The sequence below is a fragment of the Amblyomma americanum genome, chromosome 4 (genome assembly GCF_052857255.1).
Source record: "Amblyomma americanum isolate KBUSLIRL-KWMA chromosome 4, ASM5285725v1, whole genome shotgun sequence".
In the NCBI taxonomy this organism is placed as follows: Eukaryota; Metazoa; Arthropoda; class Arachnida; order Ixodida; family Ixodidae; genus Amblyomma; species Amblyomma americanum.
Window position 1 is genome coordinate 110794427 of NC_135500.1, and position 21357 is coordinate 110815783.

Below are 21357 nucleotides of genomic sequence, written 5' to 3' on the forward strand. Positions count from 1 at the left end.
TTAGGATTTATTAATATTTTAAACATGATTATGGTGCTCCAGCCTGAAATATACTATATTGTTTTTGGAATTCGTCATTGCCCTTTATGATTATTTTCGCTCTAGAAAAAATGGGCCTTGTGCCAAGTTGAGATTTTACTGATTCTAACCGTGTCTTTAGCGCCTGCTGGCGCATTTTTCAACAGTTTAATATTCCATCACGTGAAAGTGAAAATGATGTTGTGAATGAATGCATCTATGGTTCATTGTACAATATTCGAAGATAACTATATTTTCCCTCGATATGTATCGGGTTCGATCCAGCGTAGTTCGACGAAATACAAAAACTCTTGTCTGCTCTGCGGTGTCAGCGTGCGTTAATGAACCCCAGGTGGCCTCAGATAATTCGGAGGCCTCCACAATAAGGCGTCCCTCATAGCCCTTGTTTTGCTCTGGGACATTATAAACCCTGTGTTTTACAAATTTATTTCTAATTATCACCTTTCTGACTGCGCAGCCTCGCCGCAGAACACACCGGGAACTGCCTCGCCACCCCAACTCGAATAGACAGGGTCACGTGACTTGAACGCCGCCATATCATGCATGCTGATGGGTTTGGAAAAATTGGCAACGTGCTCTCCATGGCCGCCCGATTTCGGTTTGACGCTTCGAGGAGGCCAGAAGTCGATGTGCCGTAGGGCCGAATAAAATCTCGTTCTGAAGATTTAAAGAAAACTGATGTGGCGATTACTAAATGGCGACTACAAACCTTTAAAGCACATTGTGGGGAGATTGAAGTTGGTCTGTATCAATAGGCTGCAGCATTCTAACGGCGAAAAGACTACCCTCTACGAAAACAAAGCTTTTATAGGCTATAAAATACTGAAAAACGAAGTACAGGTGTCGCCATCACCGGAGTTTGATGAAGTTGTCCTCATTGTTCCTTTAATTACAACCAGACGGCTAGCAACACATTGAAAGAATTAGCCATTACAATTTGCTTACCAGACTGCTAGTTAACACGATTCCACTGTTCGGTGACGGTACACAATTACTGACAAAAACACTCTCCAAAAAAACGGTCTCACAAAGTCCACTTTTAACGTACCTCAGAATTTATGTAATTTTCTATACCTAAGAACGTGTAATTTCAAGAAATGTGGCATATTTTTATTTAGAACTCGCCTGACTGGCACTTCGGTGCCGTAAATATCGCATGTATTTCAACAAGAGAAAACCACTTCCAACTCGTGAGCGTGGGCAGCAGTTGATTCGAGCAGGACTCGCAGACGAAAGTGTAGTACGGCAGTAGAGCGGCCCGCGTGTTGGTCAACTCCGAAGTGCCACACGCCTGCAGTAACCGCGGCAGCCGAGCACAATACTGTCTTCATCTAAGGGTTATCGTGGTCCGCTGGTGCTGCCAGTGCTTGACCACCTGCCATCAAGGCGCGCCGTCAAGGCTCGCATCGCTCAGCTTTCTTTTCTCCCATCTTTCCCAGTGCACTTGTCGCCAAACGGATAACTCTGCACCGCGTGCTCTGCACTGTATGCCCAACGGTTCATTGCTGTCTTTTTTATGTTTTTTAGTACAAGCTTCAAACCGTTTGAGCGCCCCTGCCTCTGCAAGGGCAGCGATAAGAAGACGTCCCGTTGAGACGAAGCCAACAAAGAGCCTACGCCCACACGACCGTCGTTGTCGAATAAAAAGAAAAAAAGTCACGTTGGCTTCTGAAAATTGCTCGAAATCATTCGAAGCTTGTTTTTTAACGAAGCAGCAAAGATTATCAGCCCTGTGCGCAAGCAGCCAAAAGTGAATTCCCCATGACGAAGGGTCAATAAGGTACTTTTTTTGACGAGACGCTTTATTACTAGGAAAGACACGGAATAGTTTACTGGCGACGTCCGCCGGCGTTCAGGCGCTGATCCTGCCCGCCACAACATGCTCGTAACAGTTAGACAGGCGTATTCTGCTACCTCACCAACATCCCGTTAAGGCTACGCCGTTGGATAGCGAGAGTGAAATAACTAGGAGAATAAGAATGAGGTGGAATGCATTTGGCAGGCACCGTAAGGTCTTACGAATAACTTACGAATAAGTTTTTCAGTACTCCTCAGGAGGAAAGTTTCTTAGTTGGCTCTGCCATCAGCCAGCTTTGGGGTGGAACCTTGAAGAGTAACGAAAAGTCTTGAAAAGAAATTGAGGACAGCGCAGCGACCAATGAAAAGGAAAATGACAGGTGTAACCATAAGAGACAGGACTAGCGCAGAGTAGGTCAGGGAACAAACGCGAGTTAATGACACCCTAGTCGAAATCAAGGCGAAGAAATGGGCTTGGACAGGGCATGATATGCCAAGGCAAGATAGCCGCTTGTCCTTAAGGGTAACATAGTGGATTCCAAGAGAAGACAAGCGTAGCAGGGGGCGGCAGAAAGTTAGGTGGGCGGATGAGATAAAGCGGGCTAAGTTGTTCGCACCAGGCAAAAAGCAGGGTTAATTAGAGAGACATGGGAGAGGCCTTTGTCCTCTAGTGGGCGTATAGTTAGGCTGATAGTGGGCGTAGTTAGGCTGATGATGATGAAGGCTGCGCTGCATTACAGAGCGCTTGATATATCTGACTATACAACATAAGTCTGGAGTGAAGCACCGCCCACATTCAGGACCGCCGCACAGGATTATTCCAATACAAAAAAGTAGCCCGTTGTTTAAACTGTTCTTGTTGCCTGAACAGGAAGCTAATGACAAGAAAAAAATGATAAGTCCTAAAATTTTGATGTCTGGCTTGTTTAATATAGTCAAACATTAAAAGTCAATTTAGTTTTCTATTTTGATTGGCCAGCGGTGTAATACATGATTCCGCAGACCTTGGCCCACTGTTACCAACTGCTGCCTTTTAAAATAGTATCTTACTATAGTGCCGTCTTCTTGACCGTTCCTATGAAGACATGACGCATGCAATGGAAGCTAACACAGCGTAACATCTTCAGGAAATTTATATTACCATGACACGCTGAATATCTCTTGCTATGGTTGATACATTTGTATCATCGTGATCTCTTACAGGAGGTAGACATGTGCTGTTCCTTTTGTTTAGGCTTCCGAAAATTTCCCAGCGTTCAGCTTACGCAAAAAAACAACAACAAAAACATTACGGGTCGATCTGATTCGGCAGTTCAGCGAAAGAAGTTTGATTTACCCTCGATGACTCCTGTGATGATTCTAGTCTATAGTGAATGATTTCACTCTAAGTGGAGGCTTCACACACGTGACAGAATTTCTCTCGAGGGTGAGGCTGGGCGTATGTGGATGTCGGTTCTGAAGGGTGAGGGTGGGGTGATAGGTGGATCGAGGGTGTCGGTGGTGGATGGGCAGTCCCCTAATTACAGGGGTGTGGCGGGAAGGTGACTGTAGGGTGGAGACGTCACTCTCCGAAGCTACAGACAGACGGCAACATTTACACACTGTCATACTGGCGCTGCTTTCGCAGCAGAAAATAAGCTACGGTAATTATAAACTGCCTTTTCGCTTGCTATGGTTTGTTTTGTTATTGAGTTAAATTTATCTATGATCAAACGTATACACTCGTCACCAAAAACTCGAGACCAGCCGCTTTTTACTCCGTTCGGGTAGTTATTTTGCACATCCAGAAGGCGACCGTCAGAGGCTTACGGTGCCTCCTAATCAAGCACGTCTTCAACGTTTTGGAAGAAGAGCTGAAAATCAACCGAAAAAGTTGTGCACTAGCAGTTTTAATCAAGGAAAAAATTCTATCTTTTAGGCCGGGTTTGTTCGTTTTCTTAGCTCCCGTCGAAAACGTGCCGCTGGGCGGCGGGTTAAAGCCCACGATCGCCCTAGCGGCCATTTGGGACCTGTGCGCTGTCAGTGGTGCGTCCGTATCATCGGATAAGCCTAACGCACGGTTCCACCCACAGAAACAAAAAAGCAAAAGAGACGTCGTGACGGAGGCGTGACCTTTTCGCCCTCACGCAGCCGCCGACAGCCATGCCGACTGTCTCAAGAGCGTTCGCCGGGTGCGTACTGAAGAGGAGGCGATTCCTCAAGCTTTCGGCCTACATCATATCACTGGTGAGTGCACTACGCCACTCTGGCGATATTCTTCCAAGGATGAAGGTTCTGGTTTTTCGGGTCGTTGAAGCTTGACCTGGGCTGTAGCCCAAACTGCAGCGGTATCGAAGTGCTAGCGAGGAACTGCATGCACATTTTTTATGATGAACTTTGATGCCATGGCAGTGACACGGGAACGAGTAGCGGAAGAGAGCTGGCCGACATCCAAGAACGCTTTGAAGAAAGAAGCATTTAAACCCAGCAACAATTCCAACGATCACCAGCGGAATAGCAAAACAGATAGCGTGGCAGGTTGCATATTCGCACTTATATTTTCCAGTCATGCTTACTTCGGTGACAGCAAGGAATCGAGTGGTGGCTCGTGCGTGTGTTTAGTGTTGCAGACGGTCGAAGTATACGACCGCCTAGCTAGAACATCGGCGAACAGCGAGACGCACGTCATGGTGCATCGCGATCGTAAACGTGAAGCGCACTAGACATGCTTTAATGCAGCAAAACGGGGATCGATTTCACAGTTAAGAAAATTAGACCATCAAAAGCTTATGGATCAATCGAACATCAAGCGGATTGCGTCACTGCATTGCTTATTTGCCGCGACAGCGCAAGCTGTCTTGAATCTTCTGCGTCCATTCTGCTCTCACGGGGTGGGGTAGAAAGGGGGAGGGGAAGGATCGTTTGATAGTGCAATGATCGCGCAGGGGCACGTGGCTAGTTCCCAGCATGAACGCGACAAGAAACTTGTTTCTGTTGAAAGGAAACGTAAAAGTTCTAAAAGACATGGCAAGCGATGGGCTGTGGGAAGAGCACCCAGTAACGACGTTCACTTCGATATGGGACGAAGCGTAATCATAGAAGCACACTTATCGCATCAAAAAGGAGCCCTCGGCTGACTAAACAAGGGTGGCCGGGAACTTGTGCAAAATGGACACTATACTTCTGGAACGTTGGCTTTAAAAGTTCATTCTACTTAACAACTCGGGACTTCCACTCATGTGTGCCTGCAGCTCAGCTCAGCATAACTTTAGCGCTCGGCCACTCGGGAAAGTGCGGCCGTGAAGTTTTTGCTGCCCGGAACGATTCTTTTTATTGATCATAATTTATTCGTCCCAAAATGGCCTCACACGAGGTATGACACTACCTCGAGCTTAAACGTCTGTTCAAAGGTTCGCGAGTATCATTCTTCGTGTTAGTGAGAGACCGGAGCTGGATGACTGAGGACTTTGTGGAAATGCAAAGAAAAAAATTGTTTTATTTGGTTTTATAACCATGTTTTTCAATCTCTATTATGTAACATGTTGTTTACTGCGTTTACATGTTGTGCTTTTCTTCATATTGTGTGTTATGTTGACCCGCCGCGATGGCTCAGGGGTTTTGGTGTTTAGCTGCTGATCTCAAAAGTCGCAGGATCGATTCCCGGCGGCGGTGGCCGCATTTCGAACTAGGCGAAATGAAAAAAAAACTTCCGTGTGCTGTCCGATGTCAACGCATGCAGAGAACACCAGGCTGTATAAAACAATCCGGGGTCCTCAACTATGTGGCTTCACTGATAACCCATGTGGCGCACTTTAGGACGCCAAACATATCACATCCATTACCATGCCGTGCCATGCCGTTCCATACCGTACCGTACCGTACCGTACCGTACCATACCATTACGTACCGCACCATCCATACCGTTCCGTAAAGTTTTACATTCGTGACCCAAATATCACTTTTATTCTGTAAAGCGATCTATATTGCACCATGGGTTTCTTGCTTTTTCGTTTTTCCCTGCTTGGTCGTTCATGTTGGGGTAATGGTTTTCTTCACGCATGTTAGGCAATTTGTATTGTTGATTTTTGTTTGTACCTCCCTCCCCGCACACGAACAAGTATGATAATGCACGAATGGCGGTGCATGCCACCATCATCACTGCAAAGGAAAGGCCACTGCCATGTCTCTCCAATTAACCCTCTCCTGTGCCACCCTGTCCCCGCAAGTATCGCGTTAATAAATGAATCAAATATGCAGCGCTGTTTCGAGATTAGAGATCTTGGGGGTAAATTAAAAGAGTAACGCTTATAACCAGTAAATAAAATAAAAAGCGAAACCAGTAAGAACGAGCAGAGAAATGAGTGTGAAACGTTATCGGTGGCTTCTTATGACGGGCTATTAAAGAGAGCGTGCGTGTCTGCGTGAGCGCAGGGCAGTGGCCTGGTGGTTGCCGTGCTCGGGTACGCCTCCCTGACGCGGCTGAACGTGCTTAGCGTGGAGAGCCAGCGCTGGGGGCTGCACGGACACCAGCGCCACCTGGCCGCACTGGCCGTCGCCACCGTGGTGCTGGGCTCGGCGTGCGCCCTGGCCGCCGTCCTGGGATGCGTCGACGCTCTGCTGGCGAGGAGAGCGCACCTGGCGGTGAGTGGCGATTCGAACACCTTCCCTTTACTCCTCCACGGTTAATGTGAAAGCAAAAAATGGCGACCGACATGGTATGACCTTAGCCAGTTTAATGAGGAAGAGACAGTTCACCTTGTGCTACATATAGTTCACAGTCCACAGCGCCGTTCGGATGAACGGTTTGATACAGGAAACTTTTGCAAATGACGTACGCGTAAAAGTGGGGTGGCTGCTTTGCATGCCTGTTATATTCGGGGGGTTTCAGCTTAGCCTTCCGACAAGCCCAGACGATGAGAAATAGAGAAGCTGTTTAACCGGGAAGTACAACATTATAAGGCCAAAGCTTACCATTGGTTTACTAAATGACTGAAATTATGTCATTAGCCTTCCAACTGGAGCACTTAAGCTGGTCACTGACAACTTAAACTAGTGAGCCGCAATGAGAGGTTTGCAGTGACAGAGTTGAAAACTGATCTAGTCAGTGTAAGTACATCTGGCCAGCTTCACTGTTCGGCGCTGGATTGAAATGAATGGATGGGGGGAATTATTTGCATACAGCGGGCAACTTTCTGTGTCACTGCAGCCAAGGCTAGGCAGGGAAGGGAAGAATTCTCTGCCCACCTGTGTCACTGAAGCCCATGGATACATGTCTCCATTTATCCGCTGCTTGCATCAAGTAGTACAACCTGAAAAACGAGCTTTTCATTAATTTTGTTCAGTTCCTGTGTAATCAGTCCGCTCCTTCACCTCTTTTTGTTAAAGACCGGCCTCACTTGGTAACCTGGAAGGTGACGCTTTCGGAAGGGCGCGCAATTAGAACATAAAGTGGTTACCAATTATAATGAGCCAGCATGAACGCGACCGCGACACTTCGTGATGCCCAAGGAAACCAGGGTTTGCACGTGCGTGTACAAAGAAAAAAAAGTTTATTAATAACATTACAGTTAGCTGGCAATATTTTGCTATGTACAGTCTTCGTCAAAAGTATACAGCCCAACGAGTCTGCTTCTGAGCACTGCAGCTAGTCCCCTCTTGCATACTCAGGGACCCTAATCTCACGAAGGCGGGAGGAACTTAAATCTTGAATCCCCCCAAGCTTAGGACTGTCAAATGTGCTAAAGAGTCCCGATGCACGGCTTGGAAGCAAACCCTTTTGGCTGTATATTTTTGACAAAGATTGTACGTGACATCCACTTGACAACAGAACAAAGATAAACGAAGAAAACACGCAAGTGTACTCAGTCAGCTGAAGAAGTAAAGTAATGCACAAATTGAGAAAAACGGACAGGAATGAAGGAAGCTCTGATAGAATTCCGCGTACGACCCACCCGCATTGGTGAAATAATATAATTTTTATCGCTCCGCAGTATATCCATTTTCTTCCGGGAAATTAATGGGAAATATCATAATCACCTTCCATGCCTGATACCATTCGAACGGCTTGAATGATCTCAAGTTTTTCTAATATGGGCCCGTGCCAAAATTAAGGTCTTTTAAAAAGAAGGATGACACTTGTGCTCTGAGTAACGGTTCGTTAGGCTCCTGGAAGCCTGTAAGGATAGGTGCGTTCTCTTGGCACAGACCTAACCTTGTCTAATCTTGGCACAGGCCAAGATTAGGAAAAACGTGAGGTCATTGATGCCTTCCCTAATGGGGTCAGACAAGGCAGGTGATGTTCGTTCCCCGTCAATGGCTCTTATCCGAAAGGAATTAGCTATGCTGCAGACCGGTTAACAAAAGTGTTACGCCATACAACCCACGCATTCCTAGCGGTACTCAAGCAAGAGGTGTGGGAACTTTTCAATCCGAACGCTGAACATGCAGTATACACGCAACACAAGCTGCTCTTCAAGGCCACATATATTACCGCTTCAAAGTAATGCAGTTAAACTCATGCGACCTTAACTATTTTGCATCGTAACCGTTTTAGCGAGTCCTGAAAATGCTCTACAGACAACGGTCAAATAGTGTAACAAAGCAACAAGGCTTTCATATTTACAAAGTGCGCTTCGATCATTGTGTGTGTTGTAGCGGATAAAATATATTGTGTTTTTTACACGACGGGGTCTGAATATGCGATGGCTCGTTTATTTAGCGTGGCCGTTGAGAGAATGCGCAGCTAATGAACGGCAGAAAACATAGGGTGTGGTATGGCATGGTTTGATACGGTATGTCGAGCAGAGATGGGAATTTGACATAACAAATCTCGACCTCACCTCAACCTCAAAAAAAATTTGCTGACCTCACTCAACCTCACCTCAACCTCAATTTCTGAGGTTAAGGTCGGCTGGTCGACCTAAAAAAACAACAAAAACAAAAACAAAACAAAACAAAAAGCGATTAAGAAGTTTTTCAGTTAAAAACAATCCTGAGATTCCTGTGAGACAGGAAAGCCAAAATGATAATGGTACAATTGTGATTACTAGTTATTACAATAGCGGCACTAAGCGGTATTTAACTATTTAATAAGGTGTGTACAGACACTATTGACGTGCAAGCAAAAAGGGAAGCTTATAATCTGGGATTAACCCTCGGAGAGTTTATGGCCTGCGGACAGGGATTCCCTTACGCAGTTACCATCAGTACGTCGGAGGATACTTTTTTAATGAAGTTTGGTTCTATAACTAATTGTAAGCTTATCAATGTCAATATTCGGCAACTGCTTCGCGTATACTTGTTCGCATTGGAAGCCTCTCGCCCATTAACGCACGAACCGGCAATTGACACACAGACCTTCTACACCATCTACCAGAAATTAGGAGGGCGGGAGGGGGAGGGGAATATTCACGATACTCTTCTTAGACTTGAGAATTGCGTATATAAAGAAACTGGTCGCCGATGTGCTTTCCAATGTGACGGCTACGCAGACGCATATCAGTATATTTCGATTTTTTAGCTCTCTCCGGCATAACGAGAGCACTGAGCGCAGATGAAAATTTTCCCAACCAGCAGACGCTCTTTTCAGACCTCTGAATGCTGTCTTCGAAAACAAGCCGCGGATGTAGTACACCAACAGGGGCGCGTTTTATTTGTCTGCGTAGAAGTGAGCGGCCTCTTTTATTAATGCGAAAGCATTAGAGGGCTCATATCAGTTTCAACGTCATATCCGTAAAAAAGTGCCTGCAAGAAACGGCACCATGTCACGTCACGAGCCAACGAGTCACGTGACGAATACAATGACGTCACATCATTAATTAATGCTAAATAATATAAATTTATCAACATGCCGAACCAATGCTTATTAATGTAATGTAATTAATAATGTAATTAGGTAATGTTAAACTAATTAGTATTAGTGACAACGTCATAACAGTGTGACGTAATACCAGGTCACGTGATAGCGATGTAATGTGACGTCATATCAGGTCCCCACCCACCCCCATTTCAAGGTCCATATGGATCCCACGTTACAACACATGCGCGCATGACGCATTGGAAAGAGTGCCCACAGCTCGGTGCACATTAATGACATTCGCATTTTCCAGCAGGTAAACATGCTAGTTCTCATATGTGACATACTGCAACGGTCATGCAACAACACATGCTTTTGATGCTCGAGGTGATGGCGATGTTGATGACGATGATAATAGTGCACCTTTATAAACCCGGGGAAGTCGATATACCGCCATCAAATGAAACGTTTCCAAAATATTGATTAAAAATAGTACATTACTAGCAACCGAAGACAATAATTCTGCGGGGCAACAGGAATAATTGCAGGTAAAAATTAATGATGATGACGTTGATGTCCTTGAGAGGTCAAGACCTTCCCCTGTTTACGCCACTTCCCTCCAGGTGGCGATGGCAATGGTTTCAAAATCCTGGGAATTCTCCGATGTTTCGGTGATCCCGCGGCACTTGGGCTAAATTATGTCTTCGAACACTGTGCCGCCTATTGAAATCTCACGGGCCAAAACAACTGGTCTAGAGTGGGCAGCGTGAACCACTTTCTCTGTCAAGAGCACCACGGCTCTCCGTTCAAATTTCGCCGCAGCGAAATCTCTCTCCCCCCCCCCCCCCCCAAACCTGGTACAAAAAAAAAAAAACGCCCAAATACTATGCACCTGAACAGTATTCTGGGTATCATTTCGTCAACCAGTCTGAGAGAAGCTGGTTTGAGTCAATCACTTGTCTTCCTTCAAAACTGCCTAATCAATGGTACGCCGGCATCCTCAATTTTTTTACCCGCGAGCACCGCGCGAGCATTCTGCGAAGCCATTTAAGGTGAACGATGGGTCTCTGCAAAACAGTTAAAGGAAAGATAACAGTGTGAGCAGTGCCTGGTCTTCTGCAAGGCAGGCCGCCAACCTAACTGATACCATACGAGGGAAAAAAAACAAAACAAAGAGTATGATTACAAACTTACAAACAAAAATCGCACACTAAAACAGAAGTTAACAACAGTGTGCCCCTTTAAACGCCATATTAGAAGGTTTGAAACATCGACTCGGCAGCACAACGCCAGCATGTAATAAGTTCTATTCGCACATTTTCATTAAAGTAAAAGAAAGGAATCATCTACGACATCACCTTACATTCATTACAGTGTTGCATATATAACCGCTATTACACCGCTATATGCTGGAACGTTCGCCATGTGCAGCGGTATTTCGGCATATGTGAATTTCCGAGAAGGAACAAGGAGCAGGAGACGAAAGAGGTTGTTTGGAAGGATATAAAAGTGAAATTATATTTGCATCTGCTTGCATTACGGAACGGGAATAGATACAGAACTATAGGGTGAGATTCGAAAGGAGAAGACACGGATCGAAAGCTTCGACAGTGTTATACAGGTTTTTATGGCTTCGTTTTCTTTTCATCGAGTCAGCATGTTAGGAAATACCCGAATCACATTCTCTCTCCTGTGCCGGCTGCTCCAGTTTCTGTCATCGTGTAATGTACAGCAGGATCCCTTTACTCTACTGCAAGGCAAGAGCCGTGACGACAGCGCCGGCAACGAGCATGAACACGAAGCAGTCATGCTTCGGGCCATCCGCGCTACGACGACTTCATAGCGTGCTTATTGGACTGAAATTATTCGTTTGCGGCATCAAACAAAGCTACCGCGAGTCAACGTGAGTTACGTGCTTTGCGCGCTCCAGGGAGTTTGAGCCGACCGGGACGCAGCTGCGGCTGCTACGCCAGCAAGGGAAAGGGGAGGGAGAGTGTCGTGCTGTGACGTTACTGTCACAGGAGTACTCCTTCCGGGAAGACCAGAGGGGTGCGTCTTCCTGTAAGCTCGGACTGAACGGACATTGCGGCGCAGCGCCAAAAGCTAACAGCGCACTGTGGCATCCGGTTGTCTAAACAGGGGAAACCGAACACCAAGCGTCATAGCATGAACACTGCGGCGGTGCGCTCCGACCCCGCTTCGGAAGCGGCACTCGTCGAAGTAAGCCGTGACAACTGAAAAAAGTCTCGACCTCAAAATTTCGACCTCACTGAATCAGGACCACACTCAACCTCAAACTCACGCGTGAGGTAGAGGTCTGATTTGCTGACCTCACTCACAAAATTTCGAGCCCTCGTCGACCTCACCTCAACCTCACCTCACGACGTGAGGTTGAGGTCGACCTCAAGAGGTCGAAACCTCATGAGGTTGACCACCTCTGACGTCGAGTTTTAACATCCCAAAGCTGCAAATTAACGGAGTCGCCGTGGATGCGCAGATAACCTGTCGCAGTACGTGCTGAACTCAATTAAGTTTTGTGCATATATATAGAACCAGGGCTATTTGTGAACTTTACCCTTGTTTTAAGACGAACCTTTTATTGAGTTGTTGTTTGGCTAGTGTCTTTTTTTTTATTCCACTCTGTTTTATTCCACAAGCCACTAGAATAAAACGGTCTTGGCACCTGTAGCAAAAGTTCCCTGGAGGCCACGACCGTGACCGTTGTAGGGGCGCGGCTCCATACAGCTGCCTAATGACTGCTTCCATTCAATCAGTTTAGTAATAAGAGAGTAAGTTGTACTCTGTAGCGTACTCCGTATAAAAGGGAATGCGGTAGAGGTTATCTTACTCCCTTTTAACTACCATGCAGGCGTATTAGTGCTTAGAGTGTGCGCTCTCACTTTGGCCATCGGCGCAATATGCTGTTGGAACTGTCTGGACAAATCGCTTGTACATTTTTAATTACTGCGTTTAGGTTGGGACAAATCTTGATCTCTTGTCAGTTCAGTGCATTTGGGAGAATGCTTTCAGGAACTGAACATGGAAAGCGTGACAGACTTTTGCGGCAAGCACACCAAAAATGAGAAAAAAAAAGTCTTTTTCTTTTGTTAGACTACGCAGCTTTGATGAATATTTGTGTATTCTTGAACGATTTTTCAACGGCATAATGATGCGTAGGATTTCAATGTGAGATATATTTTATCGCCTGTTTTAAAGCAACGGTACTTTTTAAAGCGATTCATGGTGGTATTAATTTTCAGCTTGATATAACCGCGGGCATCCTTATCCTGGCTCAAGTGGGCGTCGCATCGGCTGGCTTCACCCTGATGATATGGGTGAGTAACAGAAGTACTCTTCCTTGCGAAGCGCAAACGCCGGTAATTTCATCGCTTGCGCAATTCGTCCAGAGCGTCTGTTGATGAACGCCCATACAGCAGTCGCTTAGCCTTTTCCTTTGTCGTGGCTGCTCTAATTTTACCTTGTACCGTTTCGGATAAACAGTTAAGTCATAAAGTCAGCAATAAAATTCCAATAAGGAAGGGCATCAGACAAGGAGATACGATCTCGCCAATGCTATTCACCGCATGTTTACAGGAGGTATTCCGAGGCCTGATTTGGGAACAGTTGGGGATAAGAGTTGATAAAGAATACCTAAATATTCTGCGATTCGCTGATGACATTGCCTTGCTGAGTCACTTAGGAGATGAACTACAAAGCGTGATCGATGATTTAGACAGAGAGAGCAGAACGGCGGGTCTAAAAATTGACATGCAGAAAACCAAAGTAATAACGTTTAATAACCTCGCAAGGGAACAGCAGTTTATAATTGTCAGCAAGGTGCTGGAAGTGGTAAAGAAATACGTCTACTTAGGGCAGGTAGTGAGAGCTGATCCGGATAATGAGAGGGAGATAACTAGAAGGATAAGAATGGGGTGGAGCGCATATGGCGGGTTCTCTGAGATCATGAATAGCAGGATACCAATATCCCTCAAGAGAAAAGTGTACAACATCTGTATCTTGCCGGTACTCACCTACGGGGCAGAAATCCGGAGGCTAACGGAAAAGAGCTCAGCTTAAGTTAAGGGCAACGCAGCGAGCCACGGAATGAAAAATGATAGGTGTAACGTTAAGAGACCGGAAGCGGGCAGAGTGGGCGAGGGAACAAACGCGGGTTAATGACATCCTAGTCGAAATCAAGAGGAAGAAATGGGCTTGGGAAAGGCGTGTAATGCTAAGGGAAGTTAACCGCTGGTCCTTAAGGGTAACAGAGTGGATTCCAAGGGAAGGCAAACGTAGCAGGGGGTTGCAGAAGGTTAGATGGGCGTATGAGATTAGGAAGTTTGCAGGCATAGGGTGCGCGCAGCTGGCAAATGACAGGGTTAATTGGAGAGACATAGAAGAGGCCTTTGCCCTGCAGTGGGTGTAGTCAGGCTGATGATGATGATGATGATGATGATGATGATGATGACCGTTTCGGACAGGTGTATGTATCGGCAAAGCTCACCTTAACGCAAAGCTATTAGTGAAGTGATAGGGTACGTATAAATCGAAAGCTAAACGCGGAAATAGCGTAAACGTTTTTATGAGCAATGTGGGCAGTCGAACGGGCCTTTTACCTCGTAATGACATTGAAAAAAAAAAACGGAGACATCAATGAGGGGTGTTATAGCCGTGCCTAAAAGGGTGGCGCGTGGAAAGGAGGGGGGGGGGGGTCACATGCGCAGAAAATACCTTATTGGCGTTACACCCGGCCTGCTTTGAGTGCGTTCATTTATAGTACCCGCATTACGCACAACAGTGGAGTCAGGAACATCTGCGCGGTGCGAAGTTTATTACAACCTTCATAATTGGATTTACGCGCCAGCGTAACTAAAAAAAACAAATGTTATCTATACACAAAACAAAACCAAAAAAGTATTTCAGGTGCTGCTTGATGCACAGCCCTTTCAGGCGAAAAATATATAACGGCGGCGAACATCCTGTCAAGCGTCAAAATTGTTAATAAAACCTACTGAACCGGTCGCCAGAACTTTCCTAATGGCTTCATACCATGCGTCATACTTTTCAGTATTTATTTCTTGTTGCGCCATCTATCTTGCAGCGTTGTACTTCCCACGTACTCAAAAATAAACAACTGCCGCAGCACAGCTCTGTTCATAAACCTGCCCATGATGCTTAAATGCTTCATACAGTTATGCAGCGCAAGCACATCATGCATGGACGCCTCGCTATGCCGTGAGCTCCATGAACGAACACTCCATAGGAATGTTAAATGCTGATACTCTGCTGTAACAAGGAGGGTTTCTGGTGGTTCAAAGAGCGAAGATGTTAGTAACGATCAATGCGAGCCAACGGCAACAGAATAATCTTCGGTATGAACGAAGAAACAGGACAACTGAGGGCTGATTTTGCGAGGATATCAGCCGCTGCAATGTGTAAATGCCGCAGTGCCTCGGTATTCCCTGAAAAGGCACTTATTTTACAAGTAGCGGAAGAAAAAAACAAAGTGAATCGGATTAAAAGGCCATTCCTCGAGCTTTTCAGCGCTGTCGAAACAGAGAGGAAGCTCGACAGTATAATCGCTTGAAATGCATGGTCGGGAATCATGCGCAGGGCCAATCCAGAGACTAGAAATTCTGGAACGAATATTGACGCCTAGTCCGGGACCCGGACTAAATAGCCCAGGTTAAGCGCCTGAGAAAAAAAAAAAGCCAATTGCCGCCTTTTTGCCGTGTCGAAAGGGATCGGTGGAGCAACTGTACGGCTCTGAAGAAGGAGACCATTCAAGGCATTAAAAGCTAAATTATTCGCATTAGATACTATAGTGTTGCCAAAGTAAACTAAAAAAGTAACCGCGCATAACCAACGCGTTGTACGAACCTAATAGGACGGCAGTCTTTGACAACAAGGACTCCGTAAACACAATCTGAGGAAGCTTTTATCTTGGCCGATCAGTACCTAAAAAAAAGTGGTTCTGACGCAAAAATGGGTTTAGCTACGCCAGGAACAGGCTCAGATGCCCTTGAAACAAAGTTTGTACAGTCATAAGTTCGAAAGAAGAATTAAGTACCGTATGCGCACTTCCAAGTGGAGGAAAACATTCGCAACTGATCTCGGCAATCCAAGGCAACGACGTAGAGCGCGCCCCTCTAGAAGAAAGGGAGGTTGCGGTTGTTGAGATCTTGGACAGCAGGAGCATGCAACACACGAAGTGCAGTATTGATCTTGCACAACCCATGTAGAGAAACCATAGTGTCACGACTGATACCGAATTTTATTTCCGATCGTCGTCAATCATCCAATAGCAGTCACCCTGCTTTTGATGTGAGGCCACCAGTCGAACCGAGGGTCGTGTATGACACCCAGATGGTCCAGCGACCCAATCTGTGGATTCGGGTCACAGCGATACATTAACAATACGTGAAGAGGGGATCCCTGGTTAAAAGAAACGAGAACAACACTCTTGTTTACATCAAGATCTAAATTTAACTCGTCCAGCCAGACATCCAGACCATTGAGGTACGCTTGAAACAAGTCGTCACAGTCCGACGTCACCGCCTCGACTTGTTCTTCATTTACACCAAGGCGGCCGCCGGACCGGTCACGTGACCACTACCTGCGCGTGCCTCGCTCTACCTTAATCGTCTTCGGCCGCGGCGATAACTCGTCTGGTGCTACCATGCGCTGCCTCATGCTACAACGCCAGGTGCAGTTAGCGGGTGGTAAGCGAAGGCCACCGAGGTTGCTTTCCAGCTTTTGGCTGCAAAAGTTGTCAAATTGATGCGAAAAGATGGAGGCCCCGAGCCAAATTTCATCTGTTAACCGATTATATTTATTTATCGTCTTTGGGGGGGGGGGGGGGGGGGACCTAGACATAAATGCGCATATCCTGCAAGTGTATTCAGGGACTTTTAAATAATGACAACACGCAAATACATGCTTTTCAATATGTATTTATTTTGAGACGTCTGCGCTAGGAGCTACGATGTTTTAATGTAGCGTTAAGCACAATGTTCTGTTTATACTTTAAGTAGAAACAAAGAAGCCACCTATGATTTTTTTCAAACATCGCGGGACGTTTTCAGAATGTCAGAATAATCTGACACTAAGCGGAGAGCACACACCTGTATGAGTTCAAGTTTTATGTTTGACAGCGGCCCGCTAATCCTTTCAGCTTTTAATCTTAATCTGGCGTGCAGTGAACGCTTATTTGCTCTGTGCTTATTCCCGTCCTCTGTCTGGCTTATATTACAAATAAATTTACGCAGTCCTTCAGGCTGTACACACTACCCGTAGCGTTTTCCCAGATTCATTTATATTTTTTGCTTGCCGGGGCACAAGGTCCATTTGTCCTTCCTTGGACAGATTATTTTACGTTTTAATCGCATTAAACCTGTTGCGTTTTCGTTCAGTTTTTTTAGGGCAGCCCCAAACTAGCAGTTGTACATTTTAAAAAGCCTTGGAATACAAAATGCGGGGGCATCTTCAAATCGCCCGCCTTTGCAGGGTCTCAATTAAAAGAAAACGGATTTGCAAGATAGCTGCACTGTGAGCACATGGTCACTACCTTTATTCTTTTTTAATGTGGCAGCGTTAGGGTTGTCATCACACCAAACCCCTCCTATGCCCGAGACGAAATTCGCTGATTGTCGAAAGAGGTCACGCGACCTTGTGACGTCATCACACCCTGCCCGCCTGCCCACCGGGTTGTACGCAACCTAATTTCTAGACAGCAACAAAGATTTGAAGCAAAAAAATTTAAAAACTGATATTTGAAAATGTCAGCATCGTAACAGCATAACGTATACCTGCTACGGCAGCTCGCAGTGTGGATGGTTGTTGAGGAACCGAAAATTGCGAAGAAACCGACGCACACAGGTGCAGAAGTTGAACAGAAGCTACAAGAAATTTGGAATTAAGTCACTTTTCAAGTGACACGCGTTTACATCGTTTTGTCTGGCACGTGGGGGGTAGGGGGGGGGGAGGCTGGGGAGAGCATGACAATATTCTGCATTGAAGATAAGTCGCACGTGTACACATATAGGACTTCTCGACTAGTCTTTCTCGCGCAAGTACGGTACTGCAAGGATGAATTACGTAATTGCCCATACGGACACCTTATTAAAGTGAATTCCTGCTAAGCATCTGAATGAAAACTGATAAATGTACGTTCTGTTCAGTTCATTTGCTACAAAGGCGTCATCTGCACAACGCAACATTTTTAAAACTGCCAACATAAAATTTCGTTGCGTTCTATTGCTCATTGAAAGTGGTCTTGCGAAGCACCATGCAATCCGAATCCAGGTGTGAAAGCTAAAGGGACCGTGAAGAGGTGTGTGTTTAAAAGCAGTAACGCCAGCTAGAAAATGTTGTAGAACTTTTAAGTGATAAAAGCATATGCAACCTTGCAGGTCAGAAACGACATTCCGCCCGGAAGGACCAATTGCAAGGTGAGTACCTTCACAGACTGTGCTGATAGTTTCCACAGAATTCCATTTGGGGGCTACGCAAGAAGCGCTAGAATTGAACTGAAGGTTCTGCGAGTAGACATGCCATAGAGCTAGGCTAGTTGGTTTCTGTATCCCGTAGCAACAGAGGGCCGCCGCGGTGGATCAGTGGTTATGGCGCTAGGCGGGAGGCCTGTGTACTGTGCGATGTCAGTGCACGTTAAAGAACTCCAGGTGGTCGATATTTCCGGAGACGTTAAATTCCCACAAAGCAAACTAAACCAAACCATAGCAACAGCGCAATTGACGAGATACATTAGGGAGGACACAAGGCTGTGTTGTGTCTTGAAAAGCAGGACTTGTGATGCGGGTATTTGAGCGTCAGCTCAAAAGCTCGAGTGCGCGCGCACTCCAACGTGCGTCGCCTTGTGTCCCAGGCCCCTACCACAGGTTCGCCGGTGTTCTAAACATACGTACAGTCGTCTACATACCTGTCTAAAGCGCACCGGTGGCCTGATTTGTTTTGCCTTTTGACAGTCGCCGCTTCCTGGCGAGCCCTGGGCCACTCCTAAATCCCGCCAGTATACTCCCGGGCGCGTCGTTCGAGCGCTGTAAATAGGTCTGTGGACGTCTGTGCAGGCTCTTAAAGTGAACTCATCAGATTTAAGGAAAAGAAAAAGAAAAGGCGCAACTCTCATTCATTTTTTTCCCTTTCTTTCCCGAGGCTCGTTTCTCTTTCCCCAAGGCCAACATCCGATGCTCCATACTTCTCTTCGCCTTTTCCCTCTTTCTTTGCCTTCCTCGCAGTCTGTTCTGCTTGTTAAATGCTACGGTGGTAAAAATTATTCGGGAACCTTCCACACATAGAGTTTCTTACTATTAACTAGAGTGAAAGCTGGCGGCGCTGCACTTGGGCCACCATGGGCGCTCAAAGCATCATGAGGCGATGAGCTGCTTGGTGCGGGACAGTCGGTTTTTTTTTCATGGTCAGAGAGTGGCGTTACTGAGATGCCCCGTTCCGTCCACGGCGCAGACGACCTTGGCGCAAACGTAGTGCGCAAAAACCATAGTAGCGAAAGCGCAACAGCACACGACGCAAATAAATGGTTTGTTTTTTTGAATGCCATTAAAAACTTTTTAAAATGTTGAAGCGACAAATATTTTTGAAAAACATATTTCTTTTTAAAAAGTGCCTGTTAAGCACGAACTGATGGCTTTTGTTGTCTGCAATACTTGACCAATAGCAGAGCAAGCCACCGCTTATTTCGGGCAGACTTTATATTTACATGCTGTTCTGTTGCAATTTATAGAAGGATATTGAATGCTAGGACATTCTTGATTATCGAACAACGTTTGTTGTTTCATTATTTTTTTCCAAAATTTGTGGTTCTGCAGTCGGTAGCTCTCCGCCCCACGATGCTTAGAGCGCCCATGGTGGTTCAGGTGGTCTCGAGGAAGCTGGACAACGGACGTCCAGAGGAGCCATTTTAAATCTCAAGGATCGCAAATGTTTGAGCTCTATGAATAATGGAAACAGCTACTGTTGCAAGCCTTACTTAAAAAAGGTCACAGGTCCCCAATCGTCAAGGTGGTTGTCTCGTCGGGATTTTTGTGTACAAGAAGGCAAAAAAGTTCCTCTAGCGGTCCACGTACGGTATAAAAGAGAAACGCATACAGCTGATTCCGATCATTCACAGGGGGCCTAAAATGAAATTTTTAAAGCAAATCCACAGCATTTCTATGCGCACATGAAGTCATCCGAACTGAATGACAGTTAAGGAATCCAGAGCAGTCTCGGAGAGAAGCCAGTCCTCTTTTTGTGAAGACGGAACAAAGCAAATGATAAACCAAAATAAAATGCTTGTACGGAACGTGGTTATATACTCCCTTTCGTTTTTTTTCATAGCTGCGAGCAAATACACTGTGGGCTTTTGTTTTCTCAGCAGTCGTCCTATCCCTACCTCTACGCACATACCTTCAAACGATTGCAGCAGACTAAATGGCAGCAGTAGAGAAAGCGCAGAATATCTCGCTTTTCTCCAGTTTTGTCCTAACGACGTTACCAGACATGAACCATATCTTGTTGTTGTTTGTTGTTGTTTATTGTGCTTAAGACAGTACAGAAGTAGTGCCAACAGGCAGAGGCAAAAGGCGATAGCAATGAACGCCTGACTGGGCCAATGTCCCTACAAAAACTTGCAGCACAAACAGCACACACATAGAAATGAAAATAAGGCAAACTTGCACATGAACAGAGGCAATCTGTCGATTACAGAGGAAATTAGTAAAAAACAGGATTGAAGCCAATACTAAGTAGTCAAATTATACAGTTGTGTAGCCTAAACACAAAATAAATTGACAGAATGAGTTTAGTAGTAAAATATAGAATCAATCAGAGGGCATAAATTCACATAGTGGGAAATGATAAAAACACAGGACAACACTGCATTATGATATGCTATTCGTACACAGAGTCATTGACCAAATCCTGTAGGTATGCTTACAAGTTATGTAGAAAATAAATTTTCCCCGTTTTCCTGAAGGAAATCAGGGAAGAACAACCATTAATGATTTCGATTAAAGGCGGGAAAAAATTCAAGCAGTTAGGAATTTGCCAATTAAGCAATTGCATACCATAATTCGTTCTAATTAAAGGCTTAAAGAAGGAGTTGTGTCTGAACGTGTAATAAGGTAAATTCTTTGTGTAAGTAGAAAGAAAAAGTTCGCTATTTGCTTTCACCTCTAGATAGATAGCTTCGGAAAGCCGCTGGTAGTACAAGGCTTCAAGTTTCAATATACCATCTTTTACAAAAAATTCAGACACGTGTTCATAAGACGATAGGCCATGAATAAATCTTAAACCTTTCTTTTGGATCGGGTATAATTTATTAAGGTTTGATTTTGAAGTTACACCCCAAACAAGTAGACAATAAGTCAACCGTGAATGGATTAAGGCGAAATATAGCTGGCGTTTTAGGTTCTTTGGAAGGTAAGCTTGAATTCTATTTAGCATCCCTAGCATTTGAGCAATACTGCTTTTTACTGAATTCACATGGTTGGACCAGAGAAGGTTTTCATGAAAATTGACCCCTAAGAATTTATGCTCGGATACTCTTTCTAACGTTTGCAGGTTAAATTTCAGTGCATGCGCAAGATTGGTCCGCTTATTTTTAGGGCCAAATAAAATATAGTTTTTTTTACGTTTAAATTAAGTTTATTAGCATGAAGCCACTGAGACAGATTTTGAAGCCACAGATTTGCGGTTACGCACAGGGATTAAATCATCAGCAGAAAAGAAAA

General features: G+C 45.3%; 1 protein-coding gene across 1 annotated transcript in view; it reads left to right on the forward strand.

Annotated features, from left to right (window-relative positions):
- The first annotated feature begins 3918 nt into the window (after positions 1-3918).
- The window catches only part of LOC144130301 (uncharacterized), a 30324-nt gene continuing 12885 nt past the window's right edge, over positions 3919-21357 (forward strand). The window contains exons 1-4 of the mRNA XM_077664248.1: positions 3919-4062; positions 6247-6456; positions 12871-12945; positions 18022-18060. Of these exons, the coding sequence (XP_077520374.1) occupies positions 3979-4062; positions 6247-6456; positions 12871-12945; positions 18022-18060 (408 nt within the window). The 5' untranslated portion in view covers positions 3919-3978. The remainder of the gene's footprint in view (positions 4063-6246; positions 6457-12870; positions 12946-18021; positions 18061-21357) is intronic.